Source organism: Physella acuta, unplaced genomic scaffold (assembly GCF_028476545.2).
Source record: "Physella acuta isolate Inbredline_101_S28 unplaced genomic scaffold, ASM2847654v3 ptg001152l, whole genome shotgun sequence".
Classification (NCBI taxonomy): Eukaryota; Metazoa; Mollusca; class Gastropoda; family Physidae; genus Physella; species Physella acuta.
The window spans coordinates 46,786-68,471 of record NW_026732669.1 but is presented as its reverse complement, the minus strand read 5'-3'; the positions used below and the strand labels follow the sequence as shown (position 1 = coordinate 68,471).

Below are 21,686 nucleotides of genomic sequence, written 5' to 3'. Positions count from 1 at the left end.
AGTAGCGAGCGCATCCAGCGATGGAGAGGTTTGTGAGTTTTTGGTAACCGAGACGGGTGGACAGATTATACCGGTAATCGAAATCACGTAGTTTAGTTGTCCTTAGGAATAACCCGTTCGGGCTTGGAATTTTTTCCTTCCAGTGCGGCGCCAACTAAAGGGACATAACTTTTTTTTTTACATTTGATTAGAAAGGGATATAACTCTTTTTTTTTTCTTCATGTGTGCTTGGATTGATTAAAGTTACTTAATTTAAAACTCCAAATAAATTTTTTAAAAATTAACAAAATGTAATTCACATAGGAATATGTATACAGTTTAATGTGCATTCAGTGAAATAAACATTTTATGGAAAAAAAAAAACATCAAATTTCATAGTCAACAAAAAAATCTTGCATTCTATTAAAGCAAAATATTGAAAAGTTTAAACCTTACAGAGTTTTTGATGATAATTTGAAAAGCAGATTCCTTTACACAAATGAACAGAACAGAATTTGCAGCCATACGTAGTTTCTGGGGTTCTGCCCCCTGGTGTTTTGACACTGTTGGAGGCGCATTCCCTACAACCTTTCTTACGACCAAGTAGCCTAACCAACTCATGGTTCTGACTCAGTGGTTCAACATCACCAGCAACTGTTAAACAAATTAACATCATTTAACAGAAAATACATTTACAAATGAACAAAAGGTTTTAAAAAATGATTGCTAACAATAAAAACAAGCTATGTAGTCAGGGGAGCTAGGGTTGGGTGATCTCCCTAGAATCAATAAAATATGCAGTATTTGTCAAATAAACAGGGAGTGATCTCCCCTAAACTTTCTCGAAAATTCTTATATAAAACAACAGGGGATGGGAACTCGGGATATAATTATAATTTTTAATCCATTTTAATTACTTAAACTTTTTTAAATAGAATAGAATCTCATAGAAAAAAGAATTGCGCACCAAGCGAATGCCGAATAAAGATGTGTATAATAGTGCGGAATATTATTAGTACTTTATAAATTCACATGCGTTTTTTTAGAAATCGGAAAGAGTGAAAATTACTACTTCCGCTCAACGGAAATTTGACAGAAGGCAGAAAATTAGATCTTTTACTTACAAAATACATGTGAAATTTCATTTATTATCTATCTGAAATAGTACTCAAGTTATAGGCTTTTGAAAAATTCAAAGTAGAAAAAGTTCCACTTCCGGTTATCGGAAATCGCTCAAAAGTTGATACAGATCTACGATTTTGATATAATACTTATAAATGAAATTTCATCAACCTAGCTGTAACGGTACTCAAATTATCGTGTTTACACACACACACATACACACACAGACAAGATTGCAAAATTATGTTTTTCCGACTCAGGGAGGTGTAAAACGTCGAGATTTGCAAAAATCTCGATTTTTTTTTTTTTTTTTTTTTTGCATGATTACAATACTTTCTCTATACTTTGTATATACGAGAAAGTAAAAAAGGAAATGGTGTCCCCTAACTAATCACAGATTTTGCATTCCAAACAGATCTGTGAATTTCTGCCAAGTATGGACACTATTTATTTTAGCAGTTATACATTAAGCCTCTAAAATCTCCCCACACTCGTATGCTCTCTGCTTATTTACTTAATAAATAACTATCCATTATGTAGATGTACCTTTAAAATACTTCTACTTAAATGCCAGAAAATGTTGAGAATTCTTAAACTTATATACATCAGTTTTTAAAAACTTAATGAATTTGATTTTAATTGCAAATACTAAAATCATCATTTTAAATATACATTACTGTATGTACTACACATATGCAAAAATACTTGAGAGAAAAGTTAAACTCCTCAAAACAGGAAAAATACCAGATACATTTTTTTAAGTCAATGAAAATCAAAACTGCTTAAATGCATAAATATAGGTCACTATATTTTTCTGTATGCCTATTTATCTAGGTTGTGAAAATTTAAAAATATACCAAATGAATTTAGTTTTAATGTTAAAATTTAAATGATTTCTTGTTTGAAAAAATTTAAAAGTAGGTACATCTGAACAGATATCTTGCAATTTACATTTAGACTTGTATAATAACTTGTATAAGCAAAAATATAAATATTTTAATTTACATAATTTAACTTCATAATAAAATTAGAGTAGTTAATACAAATTTAATAAAAAATCTTATTAACATAGCAAACTGCTTTGAAATAACCTTTTAAATGCGTCTAAACCATTATACAAAAAGTTTTAACACGTATGCACTTAACTTCTTCAACAGGGTCAGGTCACGCTTTATCCAGCAAAGAGCGCCTTAGACACACAGGCCATCTCTTGCAATAGTCACAAAATGTAAGAATAATGTGCATCAGAGACCCAGGTAAAGCTACTGTTTCATTTGAAATCACAGCAACGTTCAAATAAAAATAAAATATTTGACTCAATACAATTATATTAAATATTTATCATCAAATAATAACATCATTGCAGTAAAGGAGACTCAAATTACAGATCTAGTTCATTTACTTTCTGATAGCTCAACTATTATGGGCCAAAGGACTGGTTGGCTGTATCAGGTTTCAGAGATAACTTTTTTAAGTAAACATTTATTCCAGTCATACCTTAGTGAAAAGTTCTTAAATCTAATGATTTTTTCAAAGAAAGAACTCAACTGCTAAAGTTGCTTTACTACAAAACACCATCCTATGGTGATAAAACTAAATTCATTTTTCTGCTAGAGCAACAGTCATATAGTAAAATGGTATAAGTAAAACAAAGATATATAGACATCCGAAATAATGAATACAAATTTAATGATGTGTGTTGTAGAATCATAAAGCTATTATACAGTTAATAAATAACTAAATATTTAGAATTATTTGAAAGGTAGATAAGTGTTAAAAGTTTGACATACAATGTCTTTGATATCATCAGTATAAAGTATATTATAAATCCGTATGAGGGTTTACAGTACTCAGAGTTTGTAAAAATTACAAAACAAACTCAAAATTAAATTACAGACCCGATTTACCACAACTGTTTACTGATCCCCAATGATCAATCACAAAAAAGCACACAATGAATAAAAATCTAAGATCCATTTCCATCAAAAAATGTATATAGTAATTTTCAACAGTAAAATTGTTAAAAAACACAAATAATACATACTCTAATCAACAGAAATGTATTAATACATGCTTAAATTAACACAAAGACAGTTGTTATTTATTAAATTAGAAACAACAAAATTCAAATAAACAATTTTCTGATTAATGAAATGTATGATTGAAAAAAAATTACTTTAAAAAAGATATAGAATATTGTGTACACCAATAGCAGATGTTTTTCCTCCATTTATTTTGCACACACAATTTTTTAAAGGAAAATAAAAGTATGCATAAATGGATAACCGTGGAATGTAATTTTTTTTAAATCACAGATTTTTTTTTAAAAACTAAATAAATCCAAATAAAAATAATGCCATGAAAAATTGTGTAATTAAATTACAGACTGAATACACTATCAAAGTTCACCTCTGCTTTCAATTTTTGGGCTTTCAAAAGCATCACTACTTGAACTACTCAGAGCTTTTTCTGAATCACTAATTTCCTTGTGCAATGTCCAAATACAGGTCTGGCCTACACCGGTCATGGCAACTAGTTTGTATCCTCTCTTCTCAAGCTTTTCTAGGACTACTCTTGGTGCAGCCTCTGTTCTATACTGAGCGCTGCTGGTGATAAAAATTATTTTTTAAAATAACTAGATTCTAAATTATTTTTTAATCTTATGTCTAAAGTCTATATAATATCAAATTATCTTATTTGTAAAAAAAAAAAAATTTTAAACTACAGAACATTTTAAAATATTCAATCAAATTAATGGATATTAGATCTAGTAATGTCAACAAAACTAATTAATTCTAAACATTATTTAAAACTTGTGTAATAAAGTAGGAGAAATAATTACTAATTATTTCCTAGTTGTTTAATGAGTGTAGCATCTAAATATTCCATCAATTCCCTGTCACTCCATTCATCACCAACAACTGTAGGTCCGACATCCTGAAAATATCCCAGAGTAAATTAATATCAATTAAAAAAATGTATCTATTAGAGCAGGGGTCTCCAAACTTTTCAGTCCGAGGGCCGCATTAACTATCAAATTTCAGTTCGAGGGCCAGTTTCTTCCAGGTATGTCTTTGATTTTTCTGGGCAAAGTTCCTCAGCCATCACCAACAAACGATTTTTCCGTGGACAAAAAAATCTCCGCGGGCCGGATGAGGGGACTTCGAGGGCCGCATCCGGCCCGCGGGCCGTAGTTTGGAGACCCCTGTATTAGAGCAAACACCTAATCTAGGCTCTAGGGTCTTGTCCTGATAAGCCCTTCCAATAATGTGGAATATTTAAACGCATGCCATAAAAACAACTCCTTATCCATCTCTAGAGTTGAAGGTACCAAATATACAGGCCTTTTCATTCAAATTAATGACTCGTCCCAGTTTCACCCTTTTTAATAAAATCTCTTGAAGTACATGTTTTACATCCTCTTTTTTATAATCCTGTTTGGGTGGCAGGGGTTAACTTTTCGGTGGGCTTATCTGGACAAGATCCTAAATCTTTATAAATGGAATCTAGCTAGTCATTTAGGTAGCCTAAATCAATTTTAATTTTAAGCATTTCTATTTATTTAGCCCCCCCCCCCCCCCCTCCAATAATCACATTTTTTTTAGTAAGGCCTAATAATGATTAATTAGGCATCTATTTCTGATAATTGGACCAAATGTTTTTTGTTAATTATTAAAAAGTCTATCTAGATCTAGTCTACATTACTCTACAACTCTACATTATACATACAGTCTACCAACAGCAAAAACAAGTGGTGTTTTTGTGTTTTACTCTAACACTTTTACTAACACCGTGATTTTGATTAGGGCCAACACTACAGAGTACAGAGTCTGTACAGACTATAGTGTTATAATAATAGTATAATAGATCTAGATTTCTAGGGTTAGGGTTTTAATTTTTAAATGTGTCAGGTAGGCCTACTACTAGTACTACTAATTAAATTCCAGGTGGACTCAGAGAGGTTTAATTAATTATTTTAATTTTCTATAGCCTACAACTACAATACAAACAGAAGTTATAATCTCTAGAGATCTAGATTAAATCTAGATCTAGATCCTCTAGATCTAGAATAATCTAGATTATTAAGATTAGATTTCTTCAGTCTACAGTCTACACTTAGATCTAGATCTAGTACACAACACTCTCTACAGTTGTAATTTCCATTCGTCAGTTTCAGTACTCAATCTGGTAATCTATCGTTTTGGGTACGTAAAATCGCCCGCGATTTGTAATGTGAAAAACAGGTGACTCCTTAAATTTTAATAATTAATTCACATTTTGGGGAGGATTTATGTTTTAAAAAATTCAAAAATGTTTCCTTGATTCATTTATGTACCTGTTTTTAAACAATTGAATTAAAACTTTCCCGTAATAAATGAGGACTAGCGATGTTTCCAACAGATGCAACCATGCTCATTTACTATAGCAGCCATCTTGTCTAAGTTTAATTTTTATATGATTTTAGCGCCAGATTCAGGGGGAAGCCACTCTATTTTACAAATGGCTGCTGTTTACATAGCAAATCTTGCTCTCAGACACAGCTGTTTAAAGTTAATTTCTGGCCTATATCGATATATTTAGCCATTGATTTAGGTTTATTAATCATTTATCTATAATATTTGACACAAAAGTATGACAATATATAATTCAATATACTTCTATTAAAGCCTTGACAATGAGGTAACGTTTTCGTACATAAATAGCCGCGGGCGATTTTACGTACCCAAAACTATAGATTACCCTCAATCTTAATCTAGCTTAGGAAAGTGAGTGGCTGATAACTTTTATAAAAATATGGGGTATTTTAAATTTCATATAAACGAACCAGTCGGATTTGAGTACTGATTATAACATATGGCATTTTAATATAATTCTTCAGATCTAGATCTAGATTCTAGATCGAGGGAGTCTACTAGAAGTCTAGAAAAACTCTGGGCGACGGGTCACTGGAGATTCTGTCTGCCTCAGCCTGTTTGTAAACTTCAGTAGCCGAAGCCAAACGAAACAAATAACGATTGGAGTATAGGCCTAGCCTAGGTCCGATATTTTAAATGCGAAAAAAATATTTAGTTTAAAATTTAAATTAATTTTAAAAAAATAAATAGTATGTGTATGGTAAAAAAGAGAACTATAGATCTAGATTCTAGATCTATGTTGTGTAGGCCTATGTTGTTTTGTGTACCATAAAATTTATAAGCAACATTAATTTTCCTTGACTTTGTTGTGTTCGACTACGACCGAATCAAGTTAAAATGCGCAACATTGTGTCATACAGGGAGTAGGCTATACTTTTATCTTAGAATAAGATTATTCTCCTCGTCTGTTTATTTTGGGTTAAACTAGGCACATCTTCGGGGACACTGAAGGAAAGGATACGAGGACGGATATAATCTGGCGATAAACAAATTAGAGTACCTGATACCAAGTTTAAAAATGAAATCGATTACTTTCTAACTTTCACTTCTCGCAGTGACTGAAAGAGCTTTCCGTTAAGTAAGAACAACTGTTGATCTAACGTTAAATTAATAATATTAGGCCCCTAATATTAAGAATAAAAACGTAATAATCTAGACTCTAGTACTAGACTAGTAGATCTAATTATTATTATTATCAAACTAATGTCTTACAGGTACGCAAGTTATATTTTTAAAATAATTTAAACTGTACTGTAAAGCTCATTCAAGTTGAGTAAGTCTGCAAATACAAAAGAAGAGTGAAGTCAAAAGTTTTTATTTAATGTTACTCTAGATCTCTAGATCTAGATTCTAGTTGTCAAGAACAATAGTTAAAAAATGCAAGTTGTTACAACTCTTTAAGATCTAGATCTATTAACTTTTACTAGATTCTAGATCTTGATCTATTACTTAGCCTAATTAGTAATTAATAATAAATAACTAAGAAAAGTTTAGCCTACTCGTTTAGTAAAAGTTAGTAGTTTAGTTAGACTTAGATTCTAGGTAGTGCCATTTTAGTATTTTAGAGATGGAGAATAGTGACATAGTCGGTCTAAGTATATATAAAGAGACTAAAGAAAGGGTAAAGTGAAAGACTAAAAATAACTCATGACTTAGTCTCATCCAAAATAAATTAGGAGTCCTACTCAGATGAACATTCATAAATGATACTAGTAGGCCAGGCAATTCCCTTTTCAGATATAAAAATCCATAGGGCCAGGGTTATTGGTATTGGCTGAGCGTGCAGTAAAAACATTACCCGAAAACTCCCATTAAATTTTGATACTACTCACACAAGATTGTGCATATCACTGACATTATAATTTATGGTAAATAATAGGACTGATTAGAGTTCATGTTTCGTGACCTCGGCATATGGAGGGATAGTGTGGTCAGCCCTATGCCCAGCAGTGGTCACATTCCCTAACATGAGTCTGATATCCAAGCTGGGTGGACTCAGGACGTCCTACACACTCATGTCAGGATTTAGATCGGGTCTTAAGACTTTAAGCTTAGCATTCAATTTTTCTAACTCCCCCCCCCCCCCCCACGACTATGCCTTTGCATAAACATTATACATATATTTCTTTAACTAGTCTTGACTTCGAAATAACAATTCAAATTTTTTTCTTTGTAGGATGAGGTGTCTACATAAAAGAATCTGTATATGATGTTGGTTTCTATCTTAATTATGTTCTAGAACTAGGATTATTCTACATATGAACACTTTAGTTTTTTTAAAATGACACACTTAGTTTTAAAACTTGCGAGTTGTTTTAAAGTTAGACCGAACTACTTGTTATTTTTAAAGACAATAAAGCTATCACCATGTGTGAGTTCCTTTGGGACCAGCTCTCAAGTTGTGATGGAGAAAAGAAATTTTTTAGGCCTAAATGTTAATATTCATGACACATTAGTTTCCAAAAACTTCAGAGCCAGGAACAGCATTTTATCCAAGTTAAATTGTACACCTCTTCAAAAAAGAAACTTTGAGACACGTTCAACAAATGAAGGTCAAAGAAACCTGAACAGAGTTGATGAGGAAACTCTCAAATCACAAATGGTAAAACAAATGATTCACCTTTTTCGTAGGTTTGTGGATTATTATTTAAAAATGCAATATAGTATTAGCCTTTCTTTATCTTCTATGGGCATTACTGGCTCGGGTCAAAGTCAAAGATCTTTTCTCATGCTAGCAAGTGTATATCTTACAACTAGACAATTGTGCCCCCCCCCCCCCCCCAATGCTGATAAATACCAAATTATGTAATTGTTAACCTGTTCACTACTTGGAGATTATCCAGTTTACCATTGTATCACCATGTTCTCTAATTAGTAGTAGGCCTACATAAAGGTGCTTTTAAAAGCGGTGGCTATAAACTGTGCTAAGTATCAGAGTCTTCTTCTTCTTCGTTCTTAATTTTTAGTGTTGGAAGGGATCAAGCCTTATCTGCCAGAGGGTTTGAACTCGAGACTTTTTTCAAATTTATCAACCATGAGCTTTTGCCGACTCGACCACGCCCCCATCACAATTAAGGATACATGTCAACTGGTTATGCGCCATTGAGGCCATTGACTCTGATTTCAGCCTGCTTTTCTTTTTGGATTTGCTTCCATAGCCTTTGTCCAACCAAGAGCAAACTACAAGGCAGCAGTTGTTTGATTTTGGAGTTGTCTCTCCTAGAAGAGTGGCTTTCCCCAGCTAATGAGCCTCTTTTCGGTTTAGCAACCATGAGATTTACCGACTTGACCACGCCAACCCCTTATCAGAGTCAAATTAGCAAAATGTTCTTTCTTGTACCTATCCTTTATTTTATTTTTTTATTATTTAATTCCTTTTTTTTCTGCTTTAATTATGCCCCCACTCATTAATTTAATTACATTTTTCTGATAATAACTTCAATTCACTTTTTCCCCCAGAGCCTTCGTCTTATGAATGAAAATGGTTAGTTTATTATTTTCACTTCAATTTTACTATATCAAAACAAATTAATAATTAATTCTTGGTGTAAGTGAGAATGTTTTAGGGAAGGCTAATTTTATTATCTTAACCCATAGGTTTTTTATCCTGGTGTCGGAATGCCTATCTGTCTACTGTTGTTGGAGCTGCTATGATAACAGAGGGAGGAACAGCCTTATCTCTTGATGCAGGAATTGGTATGTCAGTTTCTTAAAATTTTATTCAGCTGCTTTGCTTATTCAAACTATCATGTTGGTTAATTGTCATTTAGCCATACCCTTAAACTCATACTGCTAGTGTTGAGTATGGGAGAGACTGGTCAAATCATTGAATGCTCATTTATCTCAAGTTAGGTTACTGGGAATTGTCTGGACATAGTACATATCACACAATAAAGTATTGAGATGAGCTCTACTTTATGTACCATATGGACTATCAGGTCTGAAGAATTATACATAAATTGTAGAGTGAGACATCACAGATAGATTGGTCATATAGACAGTTAAGAAAAAGTTTTTCCAATCCCTATTTTAAACACCTGATATTGTTCATGATGTTAAAATTATAAAAGCATTTTTTTATCTTTTCATCAGCTTCCGAAATTTTAATGGATCTATGTGTTAACCTATCAACGCTGATCACATGTTCAAATGATTTTTTTTTTTGCAGCTGCTCTGTTTGTTGGAACCATGAACCTTTACTGGGGAACAGCTTGTCATGTGACCAACCTTGTGCGGCTCAGACAGGTTATGGGGATGTCTAACCTCATTCTCTTTTTAAACATTTTTGGTGCTGTCCTACACTGTCTTATATGGAGCTTTGCTATTATTTGTTATTTAGGGTTTTTGGATGAAGCAAGTAGTGATGCGCCGATAGTAAAAACTCTTAGGCATAAGAAAAGTAATGAGAATAGTGAGGTCCAGTAATTAAATTATTGAACAGAATTCTTAAAGAATTACTGGTAGAGGATTTTATTATAGTTAGTGGATTGACAAATCTTTTACTGTTAGCTTTGCATAATTTGTGCTATTGTCGATTGAGCACAAAACCATTTTTAAATAATTTAATACTGCTAAAAGTATAATGTATTCTAGAAGCTTTGTCTACGACAAGGGGCATAATCACGGTATTGGAACACATAGAAATGTTATCAAAGGTTAGCTGCCTTCTTCAGTACAATACTTACAGTGGGCTATTTATTTTTAGTAAACCCACACATATTTATTCCTTTTAAGTTGTTTACCTTTCCCTGTGTCTCTTCTGAAATTATTAAAAAATGAAATTAATTTTGCTAAAATAAGTAGGCCTAAATGTAATTGTTGAATGCTTTAAAATGCCATGTAAAAAAATTCAGGGTTATTTTATTCTTGTGCATTGAAATTTTTCAGTCTTCTCTATTTATTAAATAGTGTAGAAATAAAACTATCAGACTATCAGGTTTTTTTTTTGGAAAAAAAATTTTTAATAGCTTTGTGTCTTCAATATCAATGGGTTTTTTTCTGCTTGAGGGTAGGAACTTGTGATTTCAATGCATTTGTTTATTCTAAAGAATTATCTTGTATCTCATAATGAGCCAAATGGTATGCCAAAAAAATATCAGACTGATTTAGATACAAACAAGTACTACAGAGGTACTGTATATTATAAGTAATGACATTGTGTGTGGTTTTATTTGCGCATTACCTATTAGACCCCTGTTAGTGCTGGCATTTTAAATTTCTTTGTACTAACTGACTTGATGGTATGATTCTTGGAACAAACACTAGAATATTAGGCAACTCTCTGCTTGTATGTTTGTCATGATTGTTGCAGCTGCATATCTTCTGGTAACGTTAACTCGATATAAGAACAGTTTGGCTCACATGCATCAATCAACGTTATAACTTAGTAGTTTCCAAATGATAAGCCTTTGTTAAAGCTACTAAACTGGTTATGTTAAATTAAAATGAAATAATTCAACCCCCAATAATTGAGCTAGTTCCCAATAATTTTTTTAAGCTAGTTGTGTTGAATTATAATAAATTTTTATTCACCCCTAATAATTTGTCTGTTTCCTCTTGATTGAATAAAATTTCATAGCTAGTTACGTTGAATTAAAATTATCCATATGCTTCTGTTATTTTGTGTGTATAATTTATAAAAATCGAACCCGGTGCTAATTTTGTGATATAAAAACAAATTTCCAAATCCAAGCAAGTGAAGGATTTGTTTTGTTGTATTGTTTTATCATAACAATATTGTGCAATTAGCCTTGGGTTAAATTGTGAAAGGGATTAATATCCAATCTATCTTTTTGTAATAAATAATGTTAATATATTATTTAAAAGATGATACACCAAATAAAGTTTTATATTTTGCTTAAAATGTGTTCATTACTTTCAAATATCTCTATTGGCCTACTTGATATGTGATTTGTTTTTCACATCTACACCATGCTACAATAGATCTTTAAAAGAGGTGACTACACTACACAGGATGAGTTGGTTCTTAGGTTTTACAGAGCTGACTTGTCTATGCTGAAGTACAGATCACATGGGCTTTAGAACTTAACTACATTGAAGTAGTTTTTATGTGAGCATTGTGACCCAACTTGTTACTATTATTACTAGAGTACTTTACTTTTCATGAGGGATCCTGGTTAGTACAGTACTTTTCCTGTGGGCTCTGGTACCTAACTCATTGTTTACTAAAGTACTTTTCCTGTAGGTTCTGGTACTTAACTCACTGTTTACTAAAGTACTTTTCATCTAGGTTCTGGTACCTAACTCACTGTTTACTAAAGTATTTTTCATGTAGGTTCTGGTACTTAACTCATTGTTTACTAAAGTACTTTTCATGTAGGCTCTGGTACCTAACTCACTGTTTACTAAAGTACTTTTCATGTAGGTTCTGGTACCTAACTCACTGGTTACTTAAGTACTTTTCAAGTGGGCTGTAGAACCTAACTGGTTACTTAAGCACTTTAATTATGGGTTCTGGTACCTAACCCACTGATTACTAAAGTACTGTTCATGTGGGCTTTAGAACCTAACTGGTTACTTAGGCACTTTAATTATGGGTTCTGGTACCTAACCCACTGATTACTAAAGTACTGTTCATGTGGGCTTTAGAACCTAACTGGTTACTTAAGCACTTTTTTCATACTGTTCACGTGGATTCTGAGACCTATATAACTACTAAAGTACCATGCTGTTCATCCATTATATATCTGGGAGGGAGGTGCGGACCTTACCGGGTGACACCAAGACAAAAAATTGCTAGATATATAGAATAAATGTTTTTTGCCTGTTCAATGAATGGTTAATTAGAGTTAAAAATTAGTTAAAGTATATAATAACAATCGAGGGGGGGGGGGGGGGGTTGACACCATCAAGTATATATGCAAACTATAGAGAAAACATTGCTACATCCAGCTGTATTAACAACTGCCTATAGATAAGCATCGTTAGTATTAAATGTGTACACTTTAAAGCTTTTATTGGGGTGTGACACCAACTGCAAAATTTACAGAGACAAAAAAAAGGGGGGGGGGGGGGTGACACCATGAGGTGCCGCACCAGGTAACACCCGACCTAGTGACGCCACTGTATTTTAGTTTACATCCAATACAAAGGTTTGGAAGGACAAGGGCTGCGGGGCTTACATGGGGCCATATGCAGAGAGCTGTCCCTTGGAGAGGTATCGGAGGAGTCACATGATGAAGCCAAGTCTCAAAAGGCTGGTGTGGTTCTGGAGGACAGCCAGTGTTATACCTATTTGGTTTGTTATTTTGATGTACTAATGTCACTAGAACATTTGACGTTTAAATAACACGGATACGTTTTTTTTTGTTGTTTTTTTATACGTTGACAAAACAGTAGCACAGCGTGGTTTCGATCCACGGTCCTCTGGGTTATGGGCCCAGCACGCTTCCATTTCGCCTCTCTGCTCTTGACCTGTTTTCATTTATAAACATTATACACAAACTCATACAGACAACGCTTGACAACTCATCATCCCACCCCATACGGTCATTCTACTCATCACCCCACCCCATACGGTCATTCTACTCATCACCTCACCCCATACGGTCATTCTACTCATCACCCCACCACATACGGTCATTCTACTCATCACCCCACCCCATACGGTCATTCTACTCATCATCCCACACCATACGGTCATTCTACTCATCACCCCACCCCATACGGTCATTCTACTCATCACCTCACCCCATACGGTCATTCTACTCATCACCCCACCCCATACGGTCATTCTACTCATCACCCCACTCCATACGGTCATTCTACTCATCACCCCACCCCATACGGTCATTCTACTCATCACCCCACCACATACGGTCATTCTACTCATCACCCCACCACATACTGTCATTCTACTCATCACCCCATACGGTCATTCTACTCATCACCCCACCCCATACGGTCATTCTACTCATCACCCCACTCCATACGGTCATTCTACTCATCACCCCACCCCATACGGTCATTCTACTCATCACCCCACCACATACGGTCATTCTACTCATCACCCCACCCCATACGGTCATTCTACTCATCACCCCACCCCATACGGTCATTCTACTCATCACCCCACCCCATACGGTCATTCTACTCATCACCCCACCACATACTGTCATTCTACTCATCACCCCATACGGTCATTCTACTCATCACCTCACCCCATACGGTCATTCTACTCATCACCCCATACTGTCATTCTACTCATCACCCCACCCCATACGGTCATTCTACTCATCACCCCACCCCATACGGTCATTCTACTCATCACCCCATACTGTCATTCTACTCATCACCCCACCCCATACGGTCATTCTACTCATCACCTCACCCCATACGGTCATTCTACTCATCACCCCACCCCATACGGTCATTCTACTCATCACCCCACCCCATACGGTCATTCTACTCATCACCCCATACGGTCATTCTACTCATCACCCCACCCCATACGGTCATTCTACTCATCACCCCACCCCTTACGGTCATTCTACTCATCACCCCACCCCATACGGTCATTCTACTCATCACCCCACCCCATACGGTCATTCTACTCATCACCCCACCCCTTACGGTCATTCTACTCATCACCCCACCCCATACGGTCATTCTACTCATCACCCCACCCCATACGGTCATTCTACTCATCACCCCACCCCATACGGTCATTCTACTCATCACCCCATACTGTCATTCTACTCATCACCCCACCCCATACGGTCATTCTACTCATCACCCCATACTGTCATTCTACTCATCACCCCACCCCATACGGTCATTCTACTCATCACCCCATACTGTCATTCTACTCATCACCCCACCCCATACGGTCATTCTACTCATCACCCCACCCCATACGGTCATTCTACTCATCACCCCACCCCATACGGTCATTCTACTCATCACCTCACCCCATACGGTCATTCTACTCATCACCCCATACTGTCATTCTACTCATCACCCCACCACATACGGTCATTCTACTCATCACCCCACCCCATACGGTCATTCTACTCATCACCCCACCCCATACGGTCATTCTACTCATCACCCCACCCCATACGGTCATTCTACTCATCACCTCACCCCATACGGTCATTCTACTCATCACCCCACCACATACGGTAATTCTACTCATCACCCCACCACATACGGTCATTCTACTCATCACCCCACCCCATACGGTCATTCTACTCATCACCCCATACTGTCATTCTACTCATCACCCCACCCCATACGGTCATTCTACTCATCACCCCACCCCTTACGGTCATTCTACTCATCACCCCACCCCATACGGTCATTCTACTCATCACCCCATACTGTCATTCTACTCATCACCCCACCCCATACGGTCATTGTACTCATCACCCCACCCCATACGGTCATTCTACTCATCACCCCACCCCATACGGTCATTCTACTCATCACCCCATACTGTCATTCTACTCATCACCCCACCCCATACGGTCATTCTACTCATCACCCCATACTGTCATTCTACTCATCACCCCACCCCATACGGTCATTCTACTCATCACCCCATACGGTCATTCTACTCATCACCCCACCCCATACGGTCATTCTACTCATCACCCCATACTGTCATTCTACTCATCACCCCACCCCATACGGTAATTCTACTCATCACCCCACCCCATACGGTCATTCTATTCATTACCTCACCCCATACGGTCATTCTACTCATCACCTCACCCCATACGGTCATTCTACTCATCACCTCACCCCATACGGTCATTCTATTCATCACCTCACCCCATACGGTCATTCTACTCATCACCCCATACTGTCATTCTACTCATCACCCCACCCCATACGGTCATTCTACTCATCACCTCACCCCATACGGTCATTCTACTCATCACCCCATACTGTCATTCTACTCATCACCTCACCCCATACGGTCATTCTACTCATCACCCCATACTGTCATTCTACTCATCACCCCACCCCATACGGTCATTCTACTCATCACCCCACCCCATACGGTCATTCTACTCATCACCCCACCCCATACGGTCATTCTACTCATCACCCCATACGGTCATTCTACTCATCACCCCACCCCATACGGTCATTCTACTCATCACCCCACCCCTTACGGTCATTCTACTCATCACCCCACCCCATACGGTCATTCTACTCATCACCCCACCCCATACGGTCATTCTACTCATCACCTCACCCCATACGGTCATTCTACGGAATTTTCAAACTGAAGATTGATCGAGGTTGGTCTTATGAAGGCTATTGAAACTCACATCTGAGGCATCGTAACGCCGAAGGCAATACACCCCCCCCCCCCCACACACACACACACTTGTGAATTCCCTCCCCCACGCTCACCTGGAACATGTTACCAGCACGAGCCGCTCATATATTTATACAGAACCGTAGTCCGGGTGGCTCCTCTCCCAGGCAATCACCCTAGATGTCTTATCAAAGGGCGCAACCGCTTTGTTGGTGCTGGTAATCTTTGCATATGACATGTAGAGAGAGCAGAACTTATAAAGTTGAAATGGGTAGGCCTATCTATAATTCTCTACGTGGGGACCATGCGAGACACCACCAAGACGTGAGCTCAACAGACCATATCGCTACCACCCCCACCCCCACCAGTCTGGTGAGCTGTTTACAATCGTACTGACGGCTATTAGGGGCAGATAATTTAGTTTTGAAACTATTTGAAATTAAGGGGAGGTAATAACAGGGTCAGCATGCTCTTTGTATTGTCGTCTGTAAACTGTCGTCAGGCGCTTGCTTTCACGGCGGGGGGGGGGGGGGGGGGGGGAGTGTGGAAAGTTAGGGGGAGGATAATTGTCCTTCACTAGCTACTGATAGTGTTTTAAAGCAAAATATTTTCAATCACAACATTGGTAGTGTCGAATTCATAAATTATGAGTTACTAAAAATAGGAATTAAACTAAATAGAAGCGTATGCTACGTCGCGGGTCAGCTCGTGTATGTATATTTTTGGAAGAGCCGGGGATAGTTTTCAACTAGCAATAACCACGTATTGGGTAAAACCTCATTGTACCGACACTGCTCAAAGTAAAGTGAGATTATGTTAGGTTTGCCTGTCGCCCCTCCTGGGACATAGACCGCTGACAAGAACTTTCCAGAGTTATGGTCATTTCATTTACAACATTCACTTTGGTATGCCTATATTGCAGGGGTCGGCAACCTTTTGAAGCGGAAGAGCCAAAAGTTACAATTTTCAAAATTCCCCTGGTTTTAAAGAGCCACTAACATTTTTTTTATTTCAAATATTTTATTTTTTTATTAAGATTATTAGTATTTATTCAAGGAGCTGGAGAGCCGCATCTTGATATCAAAAGAGCCGCATGCGGCTCGCGAGCCGCAGGTTGCCGACCCCTGCTATATTGACATTTGTATCAATTTGATCGGACACCTTTTTTTTTTTTTTTTTTTTTTTTTTTTTTTTTTTTTGTTTTTTTTTTTTTTGTTTTTTTTTTTTTTTTTTTTTTTATCGGACACCAACAGAAGATCAAATTTCGAAGCAGAAACAAATCGTCTGTAAAGGATGAATATTTTTGTTATAATGAAAACAGTAAAATGAGTCTAAAGTGTTTAGTTTTAATTTACGATCTATTTAATATTGTATTTTTAAAAATATGTTTATAGTATTGAATCTAATGATAACATATATATAAATACAATAGTAAAATATCCGTAAGCAGTTTAGAAATACTCTATTTTAATTATATTCAAAGAAAAGTTTATTTAGGGTGCAATAATTAATCTTCTTTGAAAACTTACTTCCCTTTGCAAAAGAAAATATCTATATATATAAAGCAAAGTGGTCAAGTGCCCGATAGGGCACTTCCCGGCGCCGCAGGCGCGTCAAATTTGGCACGATGGTGCCGTAGAGCGATAGAACACGAAGGCCGGTGACGGTTGGCCGAAAAGTCTACGGAGAGGGGGTCAAAACTGACCTTGACTGACCGGCACCTTATATGGGCTATATTACGAAAAAAAAATTCCTCCGACGACCCCCCCTTGATATTTTGTGAGGTGGTAGAAGAACACCTAGGGGTGTCACAAAAAACTCGGCATATCTGGGAAAACTTCGTAAAGCGGTCAAAACTGACCAGTTGTATTTCCCTATATAATCATTGTATTTTATGGGAAAAACAGAGGGTCATTTCAACGCAGACTTTAGGGTACTTAAGCTCATTATATCTGGCTAATTTTTTGCATGCTCCTAGGTCAATGGCTTGACCTTTAGGGAAAACTGTCGGTTACACTCAAAGCCCTCGATGAGGGCTAAAAAGTGACCGCGAGTGAAATTCTCTTTATATGAGCTCTATTACGAAAAAAATTTTCCTCCGACGACCCCCCTTGATATTTTGTGAGGTGGTAGAAGAACACCTAGGGGTGTCACAAAAAACTCGGCATATCTGGGAAAACTTCGTAAAGCGGTCAAAACTGACCAGTTGTATTTCCCTATATAATCTTTGTATTTTATGGGAAAAACAGAAGGTCATTTCAACTCAGACTTTAGGGTACTTAATCTCATTATATCTGGCTAATTTTTTGCATGCTCCTAGGTCAATGGCTTGACCTTTAGGGAAAACTGTCGGTTACACTCAAAGCCCTCGACGAGGGCTAAAAAATGACCGCGAGTGAAATTCTCTTTATATGAGCTCTATTACGAAAAAAAATTTCCTCCGACGACCCCCCTTGATATTTTGTGAGGTGGTAGAAGAACACCTAGGGGTGTCACAAAAAACTCGGCATATCTGGGAAAACTTCGTAAAGCGGTCAAAACTGACCAGTTGTATTTCCCTATATAATCTTTGTATTTTATGGGAAAAACAGAGGGTCATTTCAACTCAGACTTTAGGGTACTTAAGCTCATTATATCTGGCTAATTTTTTGCATGCTCCTAGGTCAATGGCGTGACCTTTAGGGAAAACTGTCGGTTACACTCAAAGCCCTCGACGAGGGCTAAAAAGTGACCGCGAGTGAAATTCTCTTAATATGAGCTCTATTACGAAAAAAAATTTCCTCCGACGACCCCCCTTGATATTTTGTGAGGTGGTAGAAGAACACCTAGGGGTGTCACAAAAAACTCGGCATATCTGGGAAAACTTCGTAAAGCGGTCAAAACTGACCAGTTGTATTTCCCTATATAATCTTTGTATTTTATGGGAAAAACAGAGGGTCATTTCAACTCAGACTTTAGGGTACTTAAGCACATTATATCTGGCTAATTTTTTGCATGCTCTTAGGTCAATAGCTTGACCTTTAGGGAAAACTGTCGGTTACACTCAAAGCCCTCGACGAGGGCTAAAAAGTGACCGCGAGTGAAATTCTCTTTATATGAGCTCTATTACGAAAAAAAATTTCCTCCGACGACCCCCCTTGAAATTTTGTGAGGTTGTAGGAGAACGCCTTGGGGTGTCACAAAAAACTCGGCATATCTGGGAAAACTTCGTAAAGGGGTCAAAACTGACCAGTCGTATTTCCCTATATAATCTTTGTATTTTATGGGGAAAAACAGAGGGTCATTTCAACGCGGATTTTAGGGTACTTAAACTCAGTATATCTGGCTAATTTTTTGCATACTCTTAGGTAAATGGCTTGACCTTTAGGGAAAACTGTCGGTTTGACTCAAAGCCCTCGACGAGGGCTAAAAAGTGACCGCGAGTGAAATTCTCTTTATATGAGCTCTATTACGAAAAAAAATTTCCTCCGACGACCCCCCTTGAAATTTTGTGAGGTTGTAGGAGAACGCCTTGGGGTGTCACAAAAAACTCGGCATATCTGGGAAAACTTCGTAAAGCGGTCAAAACTGACCAATCGTATTTCCCTATATAATCTTTGTATTTTATGGGGAAAACAGGGTAATTTCAACCAGGGGCGGAACTACAGTGCCGCCAGACCCCGCAATGCGGGGGGGGGGGGGGGGGGGCCCACGCCATTTAGGGGCCCACGGCCGACCATAAAAAAAATTCTATAGTTAAAAAAAATGTTCTTGCATTTTTGACTTAATGTTTGTTTTGTAAAAAAGATTACCGTAGCTGCGGTTGGATTATCTTTATTCTATAGACACCACCCCACGCTCATTTTTCCTTCGTTTTTAAACCACTGTGAAAGCCGAGTCCTCTTTCTCCTACAATGAAACTTATCAGAGATAAGCAAACGTTCAAACCACTTCCATGACTTATTTCCCTTTTTTAAATGGTCAAATAGTGATGCTCATAAGCCTCTTTTTAATAGATTTGTACTAAACAAATTAAAAAGCAATTACTTCTCTTTATTATTGTTTATAAATTACTTACTAAAGAATGACACTGTATAAAAAGAAAATGTATTTAAAATTAATAAAATAAATACAAACAAACATAAAAATAAACATGACACGAGACACCATTATTTACAGAAAGCTTTCATTTTCATGTTTTATATTCTTTTGACCAATATGAGGTCAAATGTCTTACGGCAGAGATAATATGAAACTGATTTTTACAAAACAGACTAATGCACTTACACTCATGACATGATGTTGTAATTTGTTTTAATTTTAAAAAAAAAACCACGTATTTCTCATAACACGAACAGGACAGCATGAATAAGTATCCTATGTTTGTATGATGTGTTTGAATATACACACATATATATATATGTATATGTATATGTATATGTATATGTATATGTATATGTATATGTATATGTATATGTATATGTATATGTATATGTATATGTATATGTATATGTATATGTATATGTATATGTATATGTATATGTATATGTATATGTATATGTATATGTATATGTATATGTATATGTATATGTATATGTATATGTATATGTATATGTATATGTATATGTATATGTATATGTATATGTATATGTATATGTATATGTATATGTATATGTATATGTATATGTATATGTATATGTATATGTATATGTATATGTATATGTATATGTATATGTATATGTATATGTATATGTATATGTATATGTATATGTATATGTATATGTATATGTATATGTATATGTATATGTATATGTATATGTATATGTATATGTATATGTATATGTATATGTATATGTATATGTATATGTATATGTATATGTATATGTATATGTATATGTATATGTATATGTATATGTATATGTATATGTATATGTATATGTATATGTATATGTATATGTATATGTATATGTATATGTATATGTATATGTATATGTATATGTATATGTATATGTATATGTATATGTATATGTATATGTATATGTATATGTATATGTATATGTATATGTATATGTATATGTATATGTATATGTATATGTATATGTATATGTATATGTATATGTATATGTATATGTATATGTATATGTATATGTATATGTATATGTATATGTATATGTATATGTATATGTATATGTATATGTATATGTATATGTATATGTATATATATATATATATACACATATATAGGCCTATACATTTATATGGGGGGGGGGCCTAAAGAATTTTTTTGCGGGGTGGCCCCTTTTTTTCTAGTTCCGCCACTGATTTCAACACAATTTTTACGTTACTTAACCTCTGTACATCATGCTAATGTTTTGCATACACTTCTATAGATGACTAGGCCGTATGGAAAAACTGTTGGTCAGACTCAAAGCCCTCGACCAGTGCTAAAAGATGACCGCGAGTGAAATTCTCCTTATATGAGATATATATAAATAAATTGCCGATCGATCCCCTTAATATTATTTGAGGTCGGAGACCGACCCTCGAGGATAATAAAAAAAACTTTATTCCCGTCGGAAAAAGCCATTGTAGTCGTTAAATATGTTTATATATCGTATTTTCTTATATAAGCATAGTAACTATTTGTTTTAAAAAAAAAGTAAACACAGACATACGTCATTCGGTTAATTTTCAAGGGAGGTAACCTTTTTAAATAATTATTTTTCAAATAATTGTATACTATTTTAAACGGAAACAGAAAACGACAAAGTATAGCATTTGTTTTAGAAAAAAATAAGTTGTTAATTAAGCTTCGTATCATAATTAAATAAAAAAATAATTTTAAAAGTCAATGTAATATAAATTATGAGATATACTGTTCATGGAACCTCTGTAGTTCT

At 35.8% G+C, this 21,686-nt stretch overlaps 2 protein-coding genes across 7 annotated transcripts; one reads left to right on the top strand and one right to left on the bottom strand.

Annotated features, from left to right (window-relative positions):
• Positions 1–303: 303 nt before the first annotated feature.
• On the bottom strand, positions 304–6,458 carry LOC131956470 (GTP cyclohydrolase 1 feedback regulatory protein). Of its 4 annotated transcripts, none has more exons than XM_059320926.1 (4): positions 6,391–6,458; positions 3,944–4,038; positions 3,511–3,707; positions 304–633 (listed from the first exon to the last, which is right to left on the bottom strand). In XM_059320926.1, exons 2-4 carry the CDS (start codon positions 3,988–3,990, stop codon positions 425–427), a joined length of 453 nt encoding a protein of 150 aa, XP_059176909.1. In that variant the 5' UTR covers positions 3,991–4,038; positions 6,391–6,458; the 3' UTR covers positions 304–424. The 4 variants fall into 4 exon arrangements, with proteins under 4 accessions (XP_059176909.1, XP_059176907.1, XP_059176908.1 ...); XM_059320924.1 differs by lacking the exon at positions 6,391–6,458 and adding an exon at positions 5,927–6,071; XM_059320925.1 differs by lacking the exon at positions 6,391–6,458 and adding an exon at positions 5,927–6,071 and having other exon boundaries at positions 3,511–3,704.
• On the top strand, positions 6,345–11,373 carry LOC131956469 (transmembrane protein 160). Of its 3 annotated transcripts, none has more exons than XM_059320922.1 (5): positions 6,345–6,379; positions 7,693–8,118; positions 8,976–9,000; positions 9,114–9,212; positions 9,685–11,373. In XM_059320922.1, exons 2-5 carry the CDS (start codon positions 7,798–7,800, stop codon positions 9,939–9,941), a joined length of 702 nt encoding a protein of 233 aa, XP_059176905.1. In that variant the 5' UTR covers positions 6,345–6,379; positions 7,693–7,797; the 3' UTR covers positions 9,942–11,373. The 3 variants fall into 3 exon arrangements, with proteins under 3 accessions (XP_059176905.1, XP_059176903.1, XP_059176904.1); XM_059320920.1 differs by lacking the exon at positions 6,345–6,379 and adding an exon at positions 6,393–6,594; XM_059320921.1 differs by lacking the exon at positions 6,345–6,379 and adding an exon at positions 6,602–6,730.
• The last annotated feature ends 10,313 nt before the right edge of the window (positions 11,374–21,686 follow it).

Excerpts from the sequence above, each read along its gene's own strand:
- LOC131956470 (XM_059320924.1), bottom strand. The coding sequence starts at position 5,962 with ATGCCATATGTTATAATCAGTACTCAAATCCGACTG. Across the intron at positions 3,708-3,943 it reads AAACAACTAGGAAATAATTA|CAGCGCTCAGTATAGAACAG; the intron begins GTAATTATTTCT and ends TTTTATCACCAG. Across the intron at positions 634-3,510 it reads CCCAAAAATTGAAAGCAGAG|TTGCTGGTGATGTTGAACCA; the intron begins GTGAACTTTGAT and ends TTTGTTTAACAG.
- LOC131956469 (XM_059320922.1), top strand. The coding sequence starts at position 7,798 with ATGACACACTTAGTTTTAAAACTTGCGAGTTGTTTTAAAGTTAGACCG. Across the intron at positions 8,119-8,975 it reads AAACTCTCAAATCACAAATG|AGCCTTCGTCTTATGAATGA; the intron begins GTAAAACAAATG and ends TTTTTCCCCCAG. Across the intron at positions 9,213-9,684 it reads ATCTCTTGATGCAGGAATTG|CTGCTCTGTTTGTTGGAACC; the intron begins GTATGTCAGTTT and ends TTTTTTTTGCAG.